The sequence below is a fragment of the Phasianus colchicus genome, chromosome 6, assembly GCF_987193195.1.
Source record: "Phasianus colchicus chromosome 6, bPhaCol1.hap1.1, whole genome shotgun sequence".
In the NCBI taxonomy this organism is placed as follows: domain Eukaryota; kingdom Metazoa; phylum Chordata; class Aves; order Galliformes; family Phasianidae; genus Phasianus; species Phasianus colchicus.
Genome location: NC_143441.1, coordinates 20,926,495 through 20,947,511, shown reverse-complemented (window position 1 = coordinate 20,947,511; position 21,017 = coordinate 20,926,495). Strand labels below are relative to the sequence as shown.

General features: G+C 36.3%; 1 protein-coding gene across 2 annotated transcripts in view; it reads right to left on the bottom strand.

Annotated features, from left to right (window-relative positions):
• Positions 1-21,017, bottom strand: part of HIBADH (3-hydroxyisobutyrate dehydrogenase) — an 80,793-nt gene that overhangs the window by 47,554 nt on the left and 12,222 nt on the right. For both annotated transcript variants that reach the window (XM_031590153.2, XM_090142636.1), the window contains exon 4: positions 17,717-17,838. In XM_031590153.2, the coding sequence (XP_031446013.1) occupies positions 17,717-17,838 (122 nt within the window). The remainder of the gene's footprint in view (positions 1-17,716; positions 17,839-21,017) is intronic.

Genomic DNA, 21,017 nt, shown 5'->3' with positions numbered 1-21,017 from the left:
GCTGCATGCTTAAGCATTTCCATTTTTACTGACCCAAAAGCTAAATATTTTTACAAACAGAAAGAAAAAAAAAAAATCAGAAGTGTCTACGTAGGAAATAACTCTTGTAAAGTTTAAAGCAGTACGTATACAAATACTATAAAATCCAGCCACTCTAAAAGGGTGGTAGGTGTAACTGATTACAGTAATTAAACATTCCCATTATACACTCTTATTGAATTTTCTAATTTAAAATACGTTTTTATCAAACTACTTTAAGAATGGGCAAAGCAACCCACAACATTAGCACCTTTTTGACTCAATATGCATACATGTATATGTCAAATGAAAAGTCAAAGAGAAATCTCTTTTCTAAAGACATTAAAATGCATTTTATTAGTTCATTCTTCTCCCCTTCTCACCCAATTCCCAATTTATTTATTTATTTATTTATTTTTAAATCAGGCTAACTCATGCAGTGGATCTTAGAATATACTCATTTGTTTCTTCCTTTAATCCAGACATTCCCGTTTTTCACCTCTCCTCTATGATTCTCATTATTGCTCCCAGTAGCAGTGGTCACACGAGACTGAGCTGGCAGACACAGAATCAAAACTGTGTTATGATTAAATAGGTCTATAAGAAAAACACTCCAAGTTACAGAGATTCTTTCCTCAGCAACCATTATTTTTAATGAGGCCAGTTTACTTTTGGAATCTTGGCAAAAAACAGTCATTTACTCTAGTCCTAGAGCAATGACTGCAAACTGGGCAAATATAAAGATTACATGCAATATAAAATCTGCATGTGCATATCATTACACAACGAAAGCATGATGTGCTGGGAAAGAGGCCTGTCAAGCTATTCTGTTTGTTAATGAAAAGAACAGTTTTATTCCAAAACAATCTACTGTATCAGATTTGATAGAGCAAGTGTTAACTAAACATTGTGCTTAAAAGCTTTGATGAGAAAATCTAACACTTTAAACCAAGAAACAGTTCAAGGACAGCAGGAGGCAATTCCAGAACACAGGCACAATCTATAAAGGCGAAGTACCACAGCTTTTTGATGTTAAGTAAGTAGCAATATCAGTATACAACAAAGCTTAAAAGCAGACTGTTGTATCAAGTTTAAAAGTTTAATATCCAGGGTCAAAAGCCTCAATTACCTATTCTACTACTACTCCTCTTAGCAAACAGATCAGTATTACTTTTAAAGACTTATTTGCTTAAAGCATTACCTGAATGATCATCCTTTCTTTCCTTATTCTCTTAGTATCTGCATTTTTAGTATTTTCATTATGCTGCATCTCAGACACTAAGGCAAAACACGTATGTTTGGACTTGAACAAGGTGGGAGGTCAGAGACACTTAATTTGAAAACATACATTTCTTAAAATGGGCTGTGTCCATTAAGTGCACTAAGAAAAAGGGCAATAGCACAAGAGGAGTGGCACTTAGTAAAACTGCAGGTAAATTACTGCAATAGCGTTTAGGCTGAAAGCATTAAAGTACACATTCAAAAAATACAAGATTGGGAAAAAAAAATCCCTCTTATGCAGACTAGGGATTTATTACACTTTTGACTATGCTATCATATTAAATTTGTCAAACGGGCCACATGACACATGTTATTAGCCATGTAATAATTTAATTAAGTGATGAAAGATGATTTCCTAGTTATTTGTAATGGCCACGTGCTTTCTTTTATCTGTTTCTAAAACAGTATGGAGGGTATGATTAAATAGTAACTAGAAAACATTTGTAAGGCAAAAGAAGATTCAAAACCAATTTCATGAATTTGCTTTCTCAATTTTATTTTGGAGATATCAAGATACCTTCACACTTGATACAAGAAATCATATGGATTCCTCTACATATACTCTTATGTCTCTGCACTCCATAGCTTATAAGAAATTACTGTGAGCATCCCAGCAGACAAATCTAAGTTCATTCATTAACTTAAATAGGAACACAGTTCTGTTGTTGTCGCCTTACCAAAGAGTAAATATTCTGGTATAGCAGTTTTAACACTTCTTAATGTTTGTAAACAAAATGTAGCACTAAATCACTACTGTTTAAAGGAATATTAATGATCATATATTATAAATTTAGCCCTAAAACCTAGAGAAAATAAATAAATGGAGTGAAGGGGAGAATTGTAATCTGTACAAGTTTTCACAAATTATCAAGTGCTCATGTTGAGCAGGCTAGGCTACAATGCCACCTGGTGGCTTAGAAAACATACCAGGATTCTGTGTGAACAGTGCTTAGTGGTTTGGAAAATATGCAATATTCTACAAAAATACCAAACATGGCAACAATGTTTAAGTTAATTATTTGCATTTCTTAGCTAACTAGTCTTTTTTCCTTTATTGTGTTGCTTCTGTTGCAGTGTTTTATTTAAGTTTTAAAGCTTTATAATGTCCAGATCTAACCAGCTAGGATTTTACAGTTGTTTTAAATAATGAGTTGAACTTGCTGTTGAGTATATTACACTGTACACATACACACAGCATAATTCACACAATCCTTAAAATTGAATTCTTCCCCATTTGAGGAAAAATCAGATGCAGCAGAAGTCTAAAAGGAAGGTTACTGAAATGCTTTGTAAAATTACACTGTATAATTAATTCCATAGTAAGAACGTTTTTATGGTGTGTGTTGGTGACCTTTTATTACCATCAAGTTCACAATGCTGGTGGGCTGCCTTTTAATCCCTCCGCAGACAAAGGCCCTAAATAAACACAGATTCCTTCCTGGGAAAAAGTCCTCTCTGGTTAAATGGTAAGGAAATGAGTAAATCATTAGTAATCTTTAAAGCCAAAGCTATAAACTCAAGTTACCTTAAGTTAAAATGAAAGTGTCCTGCAAGAGTTTCAAAGTTCTGTCACAGATAGAAATCTCCAGCTCTTGACTCCAGACTAGGCGCCAGCTGATAAACAAACAATTTAAGTCAAGAGCTGGAGAATTCCCAGCTTTTTCATTTAATGGCCTTGGCCAAGAGTATTTATTGCCTCCAGTTTTATTCTCACTTAGCTCTAAGAGGAAATTTAAACTCATCATTATCTTAAAGCCCCATATGGGCCACAGTCAGCTCACCTGATAGAGCTCCTTTTACTCTCCACAAGTTCTACTCCCCACTAGAAGTGATGTAATAGTGTAAACTAATTAAAAGTAGTTTTAGGCTGACTTTTTAATAGACTAAATAAATTTTGTCCAATATGGTTTATATTCCCACTTTGGGCAGTAACGATTCCAAAAAGTTTAACTTCACAGTTTCCAATCTAAACTACTAAGAGTTTATTCCATAAAAGACAATTGAAACAAACAAACAAACAGTCTTTCGTACAAGAGCATCCAGGTGTTAAAACGAACTCCTTTGGAAATTCTTTGCCATAAATTGATTTTGTGGCTCCAAAAGATACACAGAATTGCAAAAAAGCAGACTGCGTAACATTTCTGACACTTCTAACAAAACATTTCAGGAATGCAAAGTCGTATGTAATTAGAACACTATACTTAGTATTTGTTCTGGTCTTAGAATGAAAACAATCAAAAATATGGAGATAGAAATTAAATTTTAACTAGGCACTGGTGGTTAAGCCAAGGTGTTGAATGTGGTGAGCAAATTCAACATGGAAATACTTTGTCCTAACAGGAGAGGAAGATAACACGATCCTGTGTCTCAGACAACACCTTCCTTCTGTTCTAATATAGTACATATAGTACTGGAGGAGGTTAGGATTCCTTAGTAGAGATTCTTTCGCTCCAGAGATTCTTAAATCCATCATCAATTAGATTCAGCACTTGCCATCTCATCTCAGGCATCTCCCCCAGATAAAACACATTGGTCTTCCATATAAAGGTTTAGAATCTTTTAATTAAGAAATCAATTTCACAATTGTCAGAGACAGAGAACCTTACTTAGCAGAAAGTCTACCATTCCTAAAGGGTTAATGGAAGTCAAACTTGAAGCCAGAAGGTTGTATTCTCCTCCCACCCAACCCCCTCCCCCAGAAATACTTTCCTAACCTGACTTGGCTGAAAAAGGCAATTAATTGTTCCAGTGTCTGCCAAGACTTCTTATTCCTTTAAAAATGCGGATAGTGTTTGAGACAGCTGGCTATTCCAAACCCAGGTAACACTCCTAAATGTGGAAAGAATGAGGGAACATGAATTATGATTAGTATTTTAAATGGATTTAAAACAGACAGGCTGACAGATATTTTAAAGCTACTGTACTTCCAGCATGTATTATTTAAAAAGGAAAAGATGTTATCTAAATGTCTGCACAGCTACGCTAAGTATAAGGAAGCAGTTTAATGCAAATTACATTAAAATGTGTAATTAGTTTTTCCATCTTTGTTATGAACTAAAAGCGCAGACAATTTAAACACATGCACACACACAAAGCAACCACAAAGTGACAGACAAGAACCTGTCTGAGCCTGAGCCGTTACAATTCCTACAGAAAGTATTAATTTTAGGTCAAGTTGAGGTCATTGTAAGGCAGAGAAAAGAAACCCTGAAGACAGTAGTCTGCCAAGTATCTGACTTAGTACTGAGAACAGAAATGCAATTAAACCCTTATTTGTTTTTCTACAATAGTAAGAACTCTGAAAGATACCACAATGCTAGGGAAAACAACAGAAAATCCAGAAAATTAATCTTGCAGCATTTCTGCTAATGAAGAAGCTCACAGTAAGAAATTGCTGGCTGATCAACTGCACTTGGAGTCAATGTAATAAGGAACATTAAACGCTTGCATAATAAGGTGAAACATTCAAATATTATTAATTAATAGCTAAAACACTGTAATTTATATGTAGCATATGTAATCTATATGAAGTTATGATTATGCTGCATTATTGTAATAATAGAAATTACTTTTAGAAGAGGCAGCAGTTACTTTTATCTCATGATAGTACTTCCATTATCACCAAATACAACAGATCTATTGTCTTTTTGTAACTTCTGGTTTATAGGACGTACAAGTCACAGGATGTATTTTTAAGAAATAATCTTCTGTTTGAATAAACAGGGATACCAGCCTGTAATTTTTTTGGTGCACTTTTCAATAGTCATTCTATTCTAGATATACAGCACACAGGTTAGATGTGAGCCAATATTAGTAATTCCTAAATACTGGAAGAGATATTACAGGGTTTTACAAACATGAGAACTAGCACAAAAAAAAAAATTAAAAAAAAAAATCAGGCACATCCTTCTATCCTTTTTTTAGTTTGCTTGCTTTTATTTGTTTAAGAAAAAAGTCAGGAGTGCAACACTTAATACAGTGGCTTTACACCTGAACTAAATTGCTCTGTCTCTACCCTTGATTTTCATGCAGGTTAAATACACTGGAAGCTACAGAGTTCTATCTCATTATAGTACTTATTCATATTGACAGTTACATTTGTTGGTTTCCACAGGGACTGTGTGAGGCAAAGTAATCACGTGCTGAACAGATCACCTCCCAAATTTTACTATATACACATTATACTGCTGTCAGAAAATGCATCCTCAACTTGGGAAAATCAGAAAAAAAACATGCAAGATTCAGTTGAAGCAACACATGCAAGTGACCACGATTAGGTAGATAGCTCCCTAGAAACTTGGCAGAGTTGCAGACAAAGTTGTGTAGTTTCAGAGACCTACATGAGCATTAGGAATAGTAAAATCTCCACGCTAACGCCACACACCAATGAAGGAAACACTCCTTATTGCTTCTTTTGCAACTGCAGTCTGTGCCAGGTACTTACAGACAAGTACCTTCCAGCTAATAAACCTTCTCTTTCTCCCATGAAGTGCTGTATATTCTATCACTGGAAATCCAGGGCAGCGTTCAGAATTTAGAAAATGTGCTTTATTTCATGAGCCAACGCAGATGATACTCAAGTCATTATCGAATCAAGTAACAGAGACTCAAGAATGCTCATTCCCAGCTGTGACCTCATTACAAACAGCAGAATACATAACACAGACGATCAGGGAAGAATGGATGTTATTTCTGCTTCAGTTATAGAGTTAGGAGGTAAGGGATTTTAAAATGAAGCCAATATTGCTGTGCTGAGGAGACATGAATACAGTAGTAACAAAACATAGCTTGTCAAACATGTGATTCTGCTTCAAGATCACATTTGCAGGAGACATTGCTTTGAAAATAACAATAAAACTGTAAATCCATACTATCCCATTTCCAAGAATGGCAAAAAGGAGTAGAAGGCATTGTGTCAAATCATACTTTGACAAGGTTTAAATTATATATCAACAAGGCTAGATATGAAAAACAGAAAACAATAAATCCCTGGATGTAGGTGACACCAAACAACAAATCCTCTGTGTATAGTTCAGGATGAAGGATATAATTAATACTCTTAGATGTACTGCATCCCCTTATTGCTGAACTACTTAAAAAAACAAAACAAAACAAACCCTCAGGTCCAGATGCTTAAAGGGTTTTATGCTGCACTGGAGCTTTACAGCCGTACTTGGTCACAGGCTCACCTATAGCTACTTCTAACGATAGGATCCCATGACTGCACATAGCTTAAATTTCTTGATTATAAGCAGTAAAGAAATATCAGTGACAGCATGACAGTTTTGATAGTGAACTGATAGTTTTGATAGTGAACCTTGTGACATTTGCTACTTGAGGAAGCTTATGTTTCCAGAATACAAAACTGAATTTGGTGGGTTTTAACATATACCATAGTTTTAGCCTTCAGTGCTTTTAAACACTAATACCAGCGAGTTAAAAATAAAGTAATAAAATTTGAGATGAGTTGTCTATAAAACACTTAACATTTGGAACACGTAGGAATTTGTCAACATCTGGAGCTAGGAAAAACAAAAACAAACAAACTCTTAAACGCTTCAGTGGGATCCAGTGGCCCACAGTTCAGAAAGCTGCTGATACTTGCCTCCACAGTTAATTTTACCTTCGTCTTATTGACAAGAAAGAAAACAAAAGCAGATGACAAAACACAAATCAGTTTTATTATGTGTTTGTCCAATCAGTAAGTATCACTCTACAAATCCAAACGTACTACCTGAACTAGATGACCTCAAAATGATGAGGACACAAGAAGTTGCCAAACCACATATCCTCTTCCCACTTTGTTTTCCATTCAGTAGTTTTTTCTTCTGTGTAATTCAATAGAAGAGGAAAAAAAGTTATTGTACTTTGCTGCTTCTTGCATAAAGTGATGAAAGAATTGATTCAAAGACTTGTTTTCTATTTTCATCTGTATTATTTGGTCTAATAAAAGCTTCTGTCCCTCTGTACACAGTCCTCCTCCTTTGTATTCTTAAACCATCATGTAAAAGAACACTGGCACTGTGTTACTGCGAGTGCTACTGAGTCATTATAGATATGTTATTTGTGTGGCAAGAATTTAATTAGCATAATACTACAGTACTTTGGTAAAAATTTATTACTAGGAGGAGCCAAAATGCCTCTGTGGTTCAGCATCCAGGAGCATGTGAAACTGATAATGCACACCACTTTTAGACTGAGGGGATTAGTACACCCAATAGTAATTCACACGCATCCCACAAGCAACAGCAGAGCCATGGCAAATGCCATTCTTAGCCGCATAGGGCTATATTTGACTGACAACTGCATTTGGCCTGTCTTTTTCCAATTAAACTCCATCTGTTTGCTCTGCTGTACAGGCTGGCTTCAGGCTTCTCAACAGAACATCTACAGTATGTTATTGCATCCACTTCCCCCAAACTGTTTGATGCCAGAAGCCTGGAGATGCTTCCTCGAAACACGTTGTTGGGAGAGGCAAACAAGATGGGCGTGTGGGTAGGAAAGGATGTCTGGCATGCGAGTACTGGGAGTGACTTGAAAGAAAGCATGGTTTTAATAACTTTGGCACATCCACGGAAGGGTTAAGCGCCTACCAAAAAAGGTAAAAGCACCATTCTTCGTTATATAGTCTGACCAAAATGTTGCTGAAACCAAAATTAAATGTTATGATCCCTTCCATTCCCCAGCTTTTTCACTCAAAAATAAAGAACAACCAAACTGAATGAATTTAAATGAAATTCTGTACAGGAATTTGTGCTCGCATGAAAATGGGGCATTTGAGCCTGAAGCAAAAGTAAAACCACAAAGTTATAAACCTCTCAAAGGGAAGGTTTATAATGGATATGCCAACAGACCCTTAACTATAGTGCAGCTGTTAGATGCCAACATATAAATAACTTTAGTTTTTGTGGTCAGCTAATGATAAATCAGATACAGTGCAAGTGGATACAGTAGGGTTCTGATTCAGTAAACAGTAAGGGCCAAGAGTGCATGTTTGGATTTTTAGACAAGTATAGCATAGATTTGATGCTGGCTCTGAAACAGCCTATAAGGGACATTTGGACTTTTAAGTAGTACACAAGCCATATTCTGAATTCTTGAGGGCTTGTAAAATAAAACCTCCTTAACAAGCTTTGCTGCCTACTGTTTCAACCTTCTAAGAGTCCTTTAACCATGTTACCAAAACATGCTTCACTCAAATTTGGTATAACTATCTGCTAAGGAAAACAACATGCTAAGTAAGTATACATAATCACCTTCACTAGTATGAACTGCTAAGCATACTCATACAGTACAAAAAAAAATGTCAGTGACAGAACAGTAACAGATTTGCCATCTTCTTTATTACCTGTCAGTTACTTCATCACTAACAGCCTTCCTGTAGCCCAGTTCTGTTCAGCACTGGAACATCTTTGTGTGCAGGTATATTTGTGTTGGCCCTGGGAAACATTTATTACATTGCTCCACAGCAGTCAAGTCTTACATCTTATGATATGTGGTGGCAGTGAGCAATGCTATTAGTATTTGCTGTGGGACTTCCATCTTGGAGCAGGGGGGAGCACTCAGAAACAGCCAGGATTCAGGCCAAGGCTGATGAGAGGATGCTCCAGCTCAGGAACTTTGCCAGATCCACATCAGCTTCTCATTTGGTCTTCCACTACAAAATCTTCACAGTGCCCTAGCATCACCCTTAGCTTCCCACTAATGTAAGCCCTAAGATGAAAATCTCTAGAGATAGGAAAGCTCTAAAATAAAGCTCTATTACAACAGGGCCTCACGCGCTGATAACGCACAAGCAAAAAGGTTCCCACTCCCACTTGCCAATTAAATTCTCAAGGAAAAAGAAAAATATCTATTCTTTCACCATATTCAACACATTATTCAGGGCAAAGATTACATAGCTGATCTCTCATACAGTTTTCAGGCCATTACCAATTGTAGCAATTTGGGAAAATAGATTCATATCAGAAAAACATGAGACATAAACCAAGTCTGAAGACCTAACTACATACAGTCATATCCCTGCATGTGCTATCTGTAGTTAAAACCTGAATTTATGTTGACTACTGAAAAGTCATGAATTCAAGCAAAACCAAGAGATCTAATAAACAAAACACAAGAAGCACACCCCTCAGCTCAAGTCCAAGTGATCTTCTCTATACTCACAGCAGCAAGTATACGAACAGCCACAAGCCATGCACTCCTACATATATTCTCAGAAAGCAGACTGAAAACAAAAGGACAGCAAAAAACACGTTTCTGACTGCGCATTTGCAAAGCAACTAGGATCTAATAGTTTACAGCAACTCAAATAAAATAAATGAGTAATCATGTCAGTTTAGTATTATTGCCAATGATCTAAATTACATATTAAAAAAGCCCCAGAAGTTTATGAAGAATTAAATACCATATAACGATAGCATCACATCATTATGTGATTTAAAATACATAAAGGACTTAATAAAGTGATACACCACGTTTTACACTTTCAATTTTACTAGGGACAAATTCAATATGCTTCCACAGTTCTTCTTCAGCTAAATTAATTACAAGAATGAAAGAGGTAACTACATTTTAAGAGTTAAAATTGAAGGTCAAACACAGTACAGCAAATCATTTTGTTTCCACTTTGGGTTGTATGCTGTGCTTTGCATTAAGAGAACCGTAATTAGAAACTCTATCTTTCCAGTTCAGGAACTCATTTGTCCTCTGCATTTGAGGAAATAGAAGGAATGAACTAACAGGACTAAATACTGTTGAAGACACTGAAAGGTGAACATTTACATAGTTTGTGTGTTTACACCTGAATTCTAACTGCATATCAACAGCGAGAGACCATACTGTTTGTTCTTATGCTTTTGTTTCATCATACAAATCACAGACTTTTAAAGTGTGGCTGAAGCAGAAAGTATAAAGAAATCTTGTTTTTACCATGTGCTCTCTGAGAATTAATCAAGAACGATGATTAAGCTGCTGAATTGTCTCAAAGCTGGCAATACTAAAAACAGCATAAAAATTGAATAATATGCAGGTATTTGTTTAAAGTACAAAGGGAATACCTTTTTCTCCCCTCTTTTTATTGGCACAAGTTAAGAAACCTGTCAGAACAAAGATGCTCTCCATTACAAGACAATTTTCTATAAGCTAGCACCTTACAATGATTTTTCCACCTAAACCCCTACCTCACTCTACTCATGACCATGATTTTAAAAACAGAAGTAACTCATAACACTAACATCATTCAGATGAGGGGCAACTGAAGATCAACCTTCCTTTCTTCCTACTGATCTTGGATTCAGCCATTCAAAGGGTCAGTGAATGCTGTACTTTCAAAGACCAGCCTCAAAGGCCTCTGCACCACTGATGAAGGGCAACCGACCAAACAGCAAAGTTTCTCCTACTGTTTTACTCCGCTCCTTTGAAATAGCGTGTGTATAATGGGACTAACAAAGGAGTCTTCTTCAAAAGAGCAGTTCGCATGAAAGTGTCCCAAGACATTGGTTCAAGTATTACGATATTAATCTTTCTTCTTATGTGATCAGTGTAAGACTTACTGATTTGTTTTGAAAACAAATAAGACAAATTAAAGCTTGCAATTCTAACTCTTCAAAGGCCAAATCCACTTAACCAAGTCAGGTTTCTTTGGATTGGTGTGGGATTATTTTGTTTGTTTAAACCAGAGGAAGTTGCACCAGCAAACTGAAAAAGTACACTGAAGGCAACACTGAATTGTTGCAAGTACAACAGCTTTTAATTAAGATCAGAATAAGCTGCATTTTCTCTAAGGCACCCCCAGTGCTCGCAGCTGGTAAGGAATGTCCTTAAGGTGAAGGCTGCAGTGAAGACAGTGTACTTCCAGTTCTGCTCTGTGCTACCTGCTCCACTTTATCCATCTAGCTCCAGTGTGCCATGGTGTTGGGCTCATTCCTGATGTGTGCCATCCACATTTAGTGCAGTACAGAAGTAGGATTCAGAGGGAGACAGGGTGTTACTAAGAGCTGGTGCTGATCATCCCCCACCATCCCAAACACAAGAGTCATGCTAAGTTCCTTAACAAGATGAAAAACACACTCTCTGAACAACACACTATGTAATGAGCAAAAATAGAAGATGATGCTCATGGACATTTAAAAACAGAACAAATCTGGTAGAAAGCTTCAGAGTCATCAGTGCATTCCAGAAACGTTTCCAAACACCACCTGCACCTCCTTAACTTTAAAAGTTCCCTAGAAGAAGCAATCAAATCTTAAAAAAAATAAAAATAAAAATAAAAAATTAGTTTTCATTTCCTAGGACTTACAACTGGCTGAAACCTGAAGATCTTTCTTACTCTGTATCTCTCTCTAAATGCTTGCTGGGATGAACCAAAGTAAACAGAGCAGCTATTATGAAGTCAGTAACAGTTTACATGCAGCCATGGATATTAGAAGCAGTTTTATTGAGAAAAGGAATGTTGGCCATAATTCCACAGTTATCCCTTGCTCTTTTTCAAAGAGTGCCACAGGGATTTTCAACTTCCATCTGGACAATTTTCTTTTAACTGTTTTTGAACACCATGTGAGTATACAACATTAGAGATGGAAAAGACCTATTAGATCATGTAGCCATCCCTCCACCAGTTAACAATTTTTCCCTACAGAACAGTTCCTAGCACTTTGCCCAGTACTGTTTAAAGCATGTTGAGATGCTTGGCTTTAACCATCCCCTTTGGAAAGTTATTCCTCAGAGTGTGAAGAATGTTGTTAGGAAGTTTTTCCTGGTAGACACAGCATGCATTTTTCTTTCCTTAATAATTTCCAAGCCACTATTCCTGGTTATATCCCATTGGGCCTGCCTGAATAACTCATCTTTACACCTTCAAATAAATGGAGACAGATATGTTTCCCTACACACGGGTCACTAGTTGGCCAGACTACACACACTTTTCAAGCCAAAATATACACTGTACTTTAATAAAAAAAAAATAAAATAAAAAAATCAGTCATTCCACCCCTTAAGTCATTGTAGGAATGATGATTCTCTCCACCCCGGTAAATATTTTCAGATGACACCCTCAATAAATCTGTTTATTCTTGGTTATATACTATCTTTATTTCCATTTTACGGAGAATGCAAAGAAGCATAACACCCACAGAAGAAAAATACACTCAAAGTCAGCACATCAGTAATCATAAGGACTAATCCTTCTGCAATGGAAACTACTGCCAACAAAGTAATCTCTACACAGGGTTTATACTTTCTCAGAATCATTTTGACAATGTGCACATTTAAGAACATCACTCCTTTCCCTTTTCTCTCCAAGGAAACAGACTTCTATTAAAGAAGTTTTATTTTGACAAAAGTTGTTAAATTGTTTCAAATACTGTAAAGGTATTGGGAATCACAGAATTGTAGGGGTTGGAAAGGACCTCCAGAGATCATCGAGTCCAACCCCCAAAGCTTTTTAAACATCTCAGATTTCAAAAGCATTTGTTGTCATTTCAGCCTTCTTCAATGACAGCCTGATAGCTCCCCGTCTGTATCAGTTACTTCCTGCATGAATTTAGCTTCATGTATGTCTCAGAAACTCAGTAACATTTTCCATAATACCTTAATATTAAAAGGTTGCACAATGAATTTTTATTACTGTCCCAAAATCACAAAGCTTTGCAAAAAATGATTAAGATCAGAAACATTTGGCAAGAATGTAAACAGAGAAACTGAAAAGCAGAAAGTGATAGCAAGGTAGAAGTTCAATACTTGGGAGCAAAGAACATTGTGGCAAACATGAAATATGCATATAAGGAATTTAAAACTAAAAGCATAAATCCAGAAATAGTGATGCAGGCTTCTTCTGACAGTGTTTCAAGGATTGTAACATATTCCAATCACCACATCAATAGGCCAAAAAGGCAAGTACTAACAAAAACTCCCCAGCACTAAATACAGAGAATTCCTTCTTTCATGTACTTTTTTACTACATGGAAGACATCATCTCTCAAGTTAGAGATGTTACAATCATAGAATCACAGCACGGTTGGAAGGGACCTCAAGAGCCCACCCAGTTCAACTACTGCCATGGGCAGTGTTGCCCCTGACCAGATCAGGCTGCCCAGGGCCCCATCCAACCTGGCCTTGAACACCTCCAGCAGTGCAGGCCACTCAGAAAAGCTGTGGATGTTCTAGCATCTCGCCAACCTCTCAATGAAAAATCTGACATCTAATATAAATGTCACCTCCTTTAGGTTAAAACTGCTCCTGTTCAATCAACTAACTCCCATGAATTCATAATATTGAATTACTCTTTAACAATGCATAAAGCACAAGAAATACAGGGATCCAACCTGGGAAATCTAGTTTGAAGAGCAGTTCTATTGAGGTTCTCCAACAAAAGACAGATCTATAAAACCAGCTTTATTATGACAAATCTATCATTGATGCTTCATTAGAAAATATTTTATAAGCCAAGAGCTGCAGCGTTTGAATCACTCATTACCATTTTAAGACAATGAAAAGTATCTTACAAATAATCTCTGCAAGCATGAATATACGTAGACATACTCCTAACCTCTTAAGTCTCTGCTTCTGTTGGAGATGACACTGCAATGATCCTTCAGTGTTAGAGCAAGACAAACATTCACCAATTTCTAATTGGCCTGTTTCACCTCTTCCATTATGCCATAAATTACACCACTGATACACATTCACTTCTCCAGTTTTGAAATTGTGTCCTTATTCTTCCTTAAAAGAATAAAATCTTAGAACAGAGATCTCCACAGCATTTCTAAATATTGTTTTACTTTGCTCCATGTTAAGGATAGATCCAGCTGAGCATAAGTAAGCCTGGAACTCATTCTTCCAGGTCTCAAGTTTTACTCCATTATCAGATACCAGAAGTCTCAATTTGTCAGTGTTTTTAGTAATATTCCTTCCATCACTTAGCATTTAGCTGGGGCTTATGGAAACACTACTGCAAGATGAAATAATTTGAAGTGACAGCTGGATTAAAAACTCCAGCCCACGGTTCCTACAAAAATGTGTTTATTGCCATTTTAGCACGATTCCAGTTCTCTATGACAGCTCTTATTAACAATTACCAACCCGACATTTTTATTGATTCCTACACCTTGGCTAATGTTGACAGTGAGGAGAAAGAGTTACCTAAGTTTCTAGAGAACCATGCCTAAACAGTTTTCAATTATATACCTGTAACTTCAAAAACATAAAAGCTAATCAAGCTGATACATTTTTGTGAAGTTCCAGCAACACGCAACACAACATATTTTGGACCAAACAGGAGCTAACAGACAGTATCTGAACACAAATACTGCTTAAAGTGAAGAAGATATCACACTGGAAATTAAAAGCAATAATCCACAAACATTTTATCCATTGTACTTTAGACAATCTGTATTTTGTGTGCTGAATTCAAAGAGAAACTGATGTTACAGTGATATCTGCAAAACAAACAAACAAAAAAACACTAGAGAAGTTCACTCTGAACTTCACAATGAGAATTAAACTTTCAATGAAAAGACTAAGTTGACCCAGATCTCCAAGTCTAAATTTAGACCTCTTGCTCAGCCTCCTTTCAGTGGCAACGGAAGTTAGTTTTAGATATGACTGTGATACTTGGTGCATTAAAAGCCTTTTACATGTACAAAGTCGCAGAATCTAACCTGAAAACAATGTTTGCTGTGCTAGATTTTAAAAATATTAAACTTGGATTATGAGGACATCTTCTCATTCACATACGCTCACAAAGAGTTCACAAAGCAGGACAGCATTGAACTGTGACACAGCTTTCTCACGGGGAACAAGGGATCCTAAGCCCAGGACAAAGGAAGTGCTATCTCTAAACAGCATTAGCAGCATAATCTGCATGCACCTACTGGGTTGAGAAGTAGTTTCCAAAGTTAGTCAATACAAAATGATACTACAGTAATGAGGTATATTAGCTTCCACTTAATGGGTCTTGACTGTAAGCTGCAGATAAATTCTATAGGCCAATCATATGAATAGCACAGCATTACTATATTGGTAGCATAGGCCCACCTGAAAGAGATCAAGGGAAAGAATCTTTCAGGAGTAAGGATACAAACAAGCTACTGTAATCTGGCTCTATCTCTAGGCCTTAAAACACTTTATTTGCAGTGTTAGAACAGGAATAAAAATCTCTAGTATTTCTCCATGAAGTTAATATTTTGAAAATAGCTTTATCTATTATTTGGTTTTTGAAATAGTTTCATTGCAGTGCAGATTAACATTCATTAGACATGCCCCAAATACTCAAATACATAAGTGGAATAACCTGCCAGTTAGAACTAGTAAGCTCGCATGTATAGAAATGAGAGCTAGGCTCACTGGTTCCTTTCACCCCACACATTTCCTCATTGATGCTCCTGCCAAGGCTATTGTGTTTTACAGTAACAGAAAAACATCTGTCCATTTTTAGAGAGCTGAGCGTAATTCTTCATTCAGGGCTTTGTCTAATGGCCAGCAATGCAGTCAAGACACACAAAAATACCCTGAATGACAAGATGCATTAGGTCCTAGAAGATATAAAAACCCAAAAATAACACTGAAGATTTAACCACCAGTTTTCCAGCAACTGGCCACTCTTTAAACATGATGTGAACAGTGTGCTATTTGGCACAAAATTCTCTTCCCTCCTTCAGAATATCACTTAACCTGAAATTCACATCAAACAGCAAATAATTTATATTTAGATGAACCATTAAACACCAAAACAGCTATGTGTATTCAGACTAGTCAGTGGTATTGTGTAATATAAACCCAGCCTCAGCACTAACACTTCCCAAGGAAGCAAAACCCAAAAGACAGCTAGAGTTGCTCTGGAATAAAACTTTACTTTCTTTATTTGTAGATATAGCATAATCAGCCTTTAAGCAAAAAATTATCAGTAAAAACAGATTACAGATGTGTCCAAAAAAAAGTAATTCCCGCAGAAAAACAAGATATTTGGAGGAAAGGGATTGAAGAGAACCACATAAAAGATGTCAGAATTGCCCAAGGAATAAGAATAAAGCTATGCTATATTTAGAAAAGGATCAGACATAAATACACACCACCCACGACATACATTTCTCTGTGCTTTTTATTCCTCTGCAGAGAACTTATTTAACTTTATAAAACAATGTCTAATATTTTGGATATGAGCAATGATCTCGTCTTCCCCACTGTGATCTTGAATATCCTTTGGCTCTTCTTACTTCGTATTCACATTAAATTGAGATGGATATTTTGATGTCTAATACGTTGCCAAATGCTACCTCATTTTTCACTTGAAGATTAAAAAAAAAAAAAGGTTAGGTTTTGATCCTCATCTACACTCATCCGGATGACCTGAAATACAGCTGTACACTTTCTAGCTTGTTCATCACGCCTTTGATAAATGATGTAAAGCCAAATTCTCTCATACCTTTTGCATTTTTATTATTTCAAGTGTAACTATCTGAATCATCTTAGTTAATACAGTAAAAATAAAGAAAACTATTCACATTATTAGTATTTTTAAAGAGTGAATTGTATGAAAACATCTTGTGGGTTTTTTTCACAAAATGAATTTTCCTCATCTAATTCTAGGAGTTTCAGATAATAATTCAACAACAACAACTAGCTATGGTTCTGTTTTCAAAACCTTGATTTTTTGCTTCTGCTCACCTTCATCCACAAAATGAAAGACTTCCCTACTCTAAATTATTTTTTACAATAGATGCAGTGCTCAAAAATCAGTAGTTAGCAATTTCCAGCTTCAACACAACACACACTTCAACCATCATGAATTGAAGGAAACCTCTTACTCTCGTTTATTGAGAATGAAATCCTCTTTTCTCTTAGCTTTAATTTATACAAAACAGAAGAACTGCCCAACAATAACCAAATAGCTTTGCCCTGACATAAACACCTGGAGATTGAAGTGATACGAACACCTGCATCATAATACAACTGATGGAAGCTAAATTAAAAGGACCATGTAACTTGTGAAAACTCAGTTAATCCAGATCTATCACAAAAGCAGATTCCAAAAGGGTAAAAACATTCCTAAAGCAACTTAAACACCAAGCTTCCTCAACTGCTCCAAAGTCTGTAGTACAACCGCAAAGAACAAAAAATACACTGCACTGGAAGATCTGGTTTATCAGCCTGAGGTTCTTCACTGCTACAGCACTGCCTTAAGGCAAGAGATGACAAAAAAGAATTGTGCCTTGTTTCACAGAAAGCATTAAACTCTTTCCACAGAGGTAAATAGCTGTCCACGACACAGAAAACAGACATCATCATCTTTAATATAATGAAACAACAACAAAAAAAAAACTATATATACAGCAAGAAAAGCAACCCGTACTAACAAGAGCACAGAGTGGCAGCTAAGATTGCTAACAAGACAAGACATCCAATGTTAATGAAGACTTACCTCCAGAAACTGGTGCATCCATGAAAACAGCTCCCATTTTTTCAACTGCTTTAGCCAATTCTTTCGAAACAGAAGGGTCTATAGTACTGGAATCTATTAATAACGAGCCTTTCTTCACTTTCCTAAAATAAAGATTAATTATTTTTAAATATCTGGTGGAATTACCATGGTAATGACTTTTCTCAGCATGATAAATACACATTTTTTGTACAATAGTCATTAAACAGTTTTAAAATCTACTGAGCAAGGTCTACTCAGTGTACATACTCCTGAGTGTATAACTGCACTGAGTTTGAATGACTCAAAACACAGTAGGACTTAAAAAACACACAGACACACAAAAGTAATTTATTTTTTTAAAACTAAATACTACATTAAAAAAACCACAAACAAACCTACATAAAATGAGCTCCTTAGGAAAGTCTGCCATCTTACAAGCTTTAACAGTTTATCATATACAGATCACTGAAGATACATTCTAAGCAATAGAACTAAATGCTGATATTGCTTAAAGTTTTATATACCTTAATATAGTTTTCTTTCTATATACAGTATTTTAAGCATCTTACCAGAATAGTCTGATTGCATTCTTTTAATTATTTTCACAACTTATTTTACATAAAGATCACAACTTGAACATCAAAAGCCCATTACAGACTTAAAAGCAAAGCCTGTAGAAGAATTTCCATGCTGACAACTAGTAATTTTATGCAGATAAATTGTATCTCAAATGGTGGAACATAAAAAGTTGCACACGTGATTAAAAACAGGCAATTAACTTTTAAAATGCGTTCAACAACAGCAACCTTCTATACTCTTAGCCCTTCTTCCATTCAATTGCACTATTATTTAACGTCCTCTGGACCCACAAGCACTATGAAATGTAACAGCATAATTTTTAAGTCATAAAAAGGTGAGTAATTTAAAGCTACATGTTACATTAGACAGAAAGCCTTTCTGCATCTAGAAAGGAAGAGACTCAGGGGAGACCTTATCGCTCTCTACAACTTCCTGAAAGGAGACTGTAGCGATGTGGGGCTGGCCTCTTCTCCCCAGTAACTAGTGATAGGACAGGTAAGAATCAAAGCATCATAGAAGTCTTAGGTTAGAAGGGTCCTTCAAGATCATTGCGCTCCAACCTTATGCCATGGGCAGGGCTGCCACTCACCAGATCAGGCTGCCAAAGGTCCCATCCAGCCTGATCTTGAACAGCTCCAAGGATGAGACATCCACAGCTCCCCTGGGCAGCCTGCGCCAGTTCCTCAACACCCTCTGAATAAAGAATTTTTTCCTAACATCTAACCTAAGTTTCCCCTCTTTTAGTTTAAAGCCATAGAAGAAGTGAACTTCCCTTGTGTCAGCAGAAATGACTAACGCTTCAGACCTTAAGTTTCAGGTTGATACCAAGAAAAGTTTATTCTAAAGAGCAGTGGCTCATGAAAACAGGCTGCCCGGGGAGGTGGTGGAGTCACCATCCTGCAAGGCATTCAGAACCACGTAGATGTAGCACTTAGGGACATCATTAGTGGGCATAGTGGGAATGGGTCGGTGGTTGGACTTGATCTTAGAGGTCTTTTCCAACTCTTAACGATCCTATGACTCTATATGAGTCTATACAGTGCGCTGTGGAACAAATTCCTAGAATGTGGATGACTAAGTTAACCCTTAAATGTTCCATAACAGCACTGTTCTCTTCAGAAAAAACTCAAAAAGTTTTAAAAAAAAATTCAAAGTCAAAACAGTTGTCAGTGAGGAAGCCACTCAGAGCAACAATGAAAAACTGTCAAATGACACTTTCTTCTCTTGAATATGCAGACTGAGAAACTACATGACGGCCTTCTGTATCCTGTTTCCCTCAGTACTAGGTACTCAGAAGATTAACTGTATTAACTGGTATAATGCAGGTAGTAAATACTGCCAAGCAGTCTTCAAAGCACTGCCATCCTGGATACAGTTCTCCCACAGCTGTTTGCCCAGATTTGTGGGACTGATCCAATTACCCTTCTTCCTTGAAAGGTCTAAGCTACAAAGACTTAGATCTGCTCAGTCCTGCTTTGTGCAGAATTAAACTACAGACAGTAAGGGAAGAAAGCAACTATTACTCCCTGTGTTGAAAGTAGGAAAGAAAAACTGCTCTCCATTTCATTTTCTAGTCACTACTCCTTAATATAGCCTAAATCAACAACTATAATTTTATCAGTTTTAGTAGACCTACTGCATTTTTCTCACCTTTATGTATGTTTCTTCCTCTACGTTATTAAGATGGATAGCAGTACGATCCTGCAAAATCTAGGTAATGAGTAGCCTTAGTCATCTTGCTAGAAGCAATGAGCACATGGCCAGAAGAGGTTTTAAAATACTATTCATTTATTAATTTGGCATGTCCCGAAACTATTCCTATTATTAGAACTCTGCAAATAATGGATTTTAGGCTCAGTGGGAATCCCTCCACAAAAGCTAATAAAACCACCACTACAGACTAAACAAACTCTTCAGGTATTTTCTTGATTAATAAACAAGGAAAGGTAAGCCAAAGCAAAGTTTTCTTCCCAGATCTGAAGACTGAAGCCTACCTGAACTTGGAAAATAATAGCAAAATAAAACTGAGGTTTCAAACAAATTCTTACATTTTTTTCCCCCAGTCAAATCAGTCAGACACAGAAGTGGTAATCTGAAGCTAATCATCTCTAAAACTTACTATCTCTAAAGACTTATTTCATGGTTTTTGGAACAGGAAGAGTATCTCCTTTTTCAGGAACCTTATGGCAAAACATAGGTCAGAGTGAATCCTGAAGGAACCCTGTAGTCCACTACTTCTGTGCAAGATCCATTAAAATCATTGAACCCTGAGTCAAGACCGCAAGCTACTCAGAACATAGAGTTATTTTTAACAGTGTTGTATATAAAAGTATTTTCAATAAGTCAAAATGAGAAGCTGATTAAGTCACCTTTTATACTCAGAAAAGCCTATTATCTCTAATAAAGGAATTAACCGTAACATTGATCTTCACTCTTAGGTATGAACAGACGCAGATGTTACCGTAGCTTAACCAGCAAGACAGTTTGGTTTAGTGTGACATACAATACTAGATTCAAGAATTTTCAGTGATCCTTCCTGTTCATATTTATATAAAAATCCCAAAATTCCATTATCAACAGTAAGGAGTCTGCCAAGACTACAAACAATAAGAGTTGAAATTATAGAGTTTTGTCAGCTATTTTATGTTAATACACTTTTAACACAATGAGAAATAACTACATCTTTCAGAGCATTTCATTTATGAGATGTGATGTCAAGAAA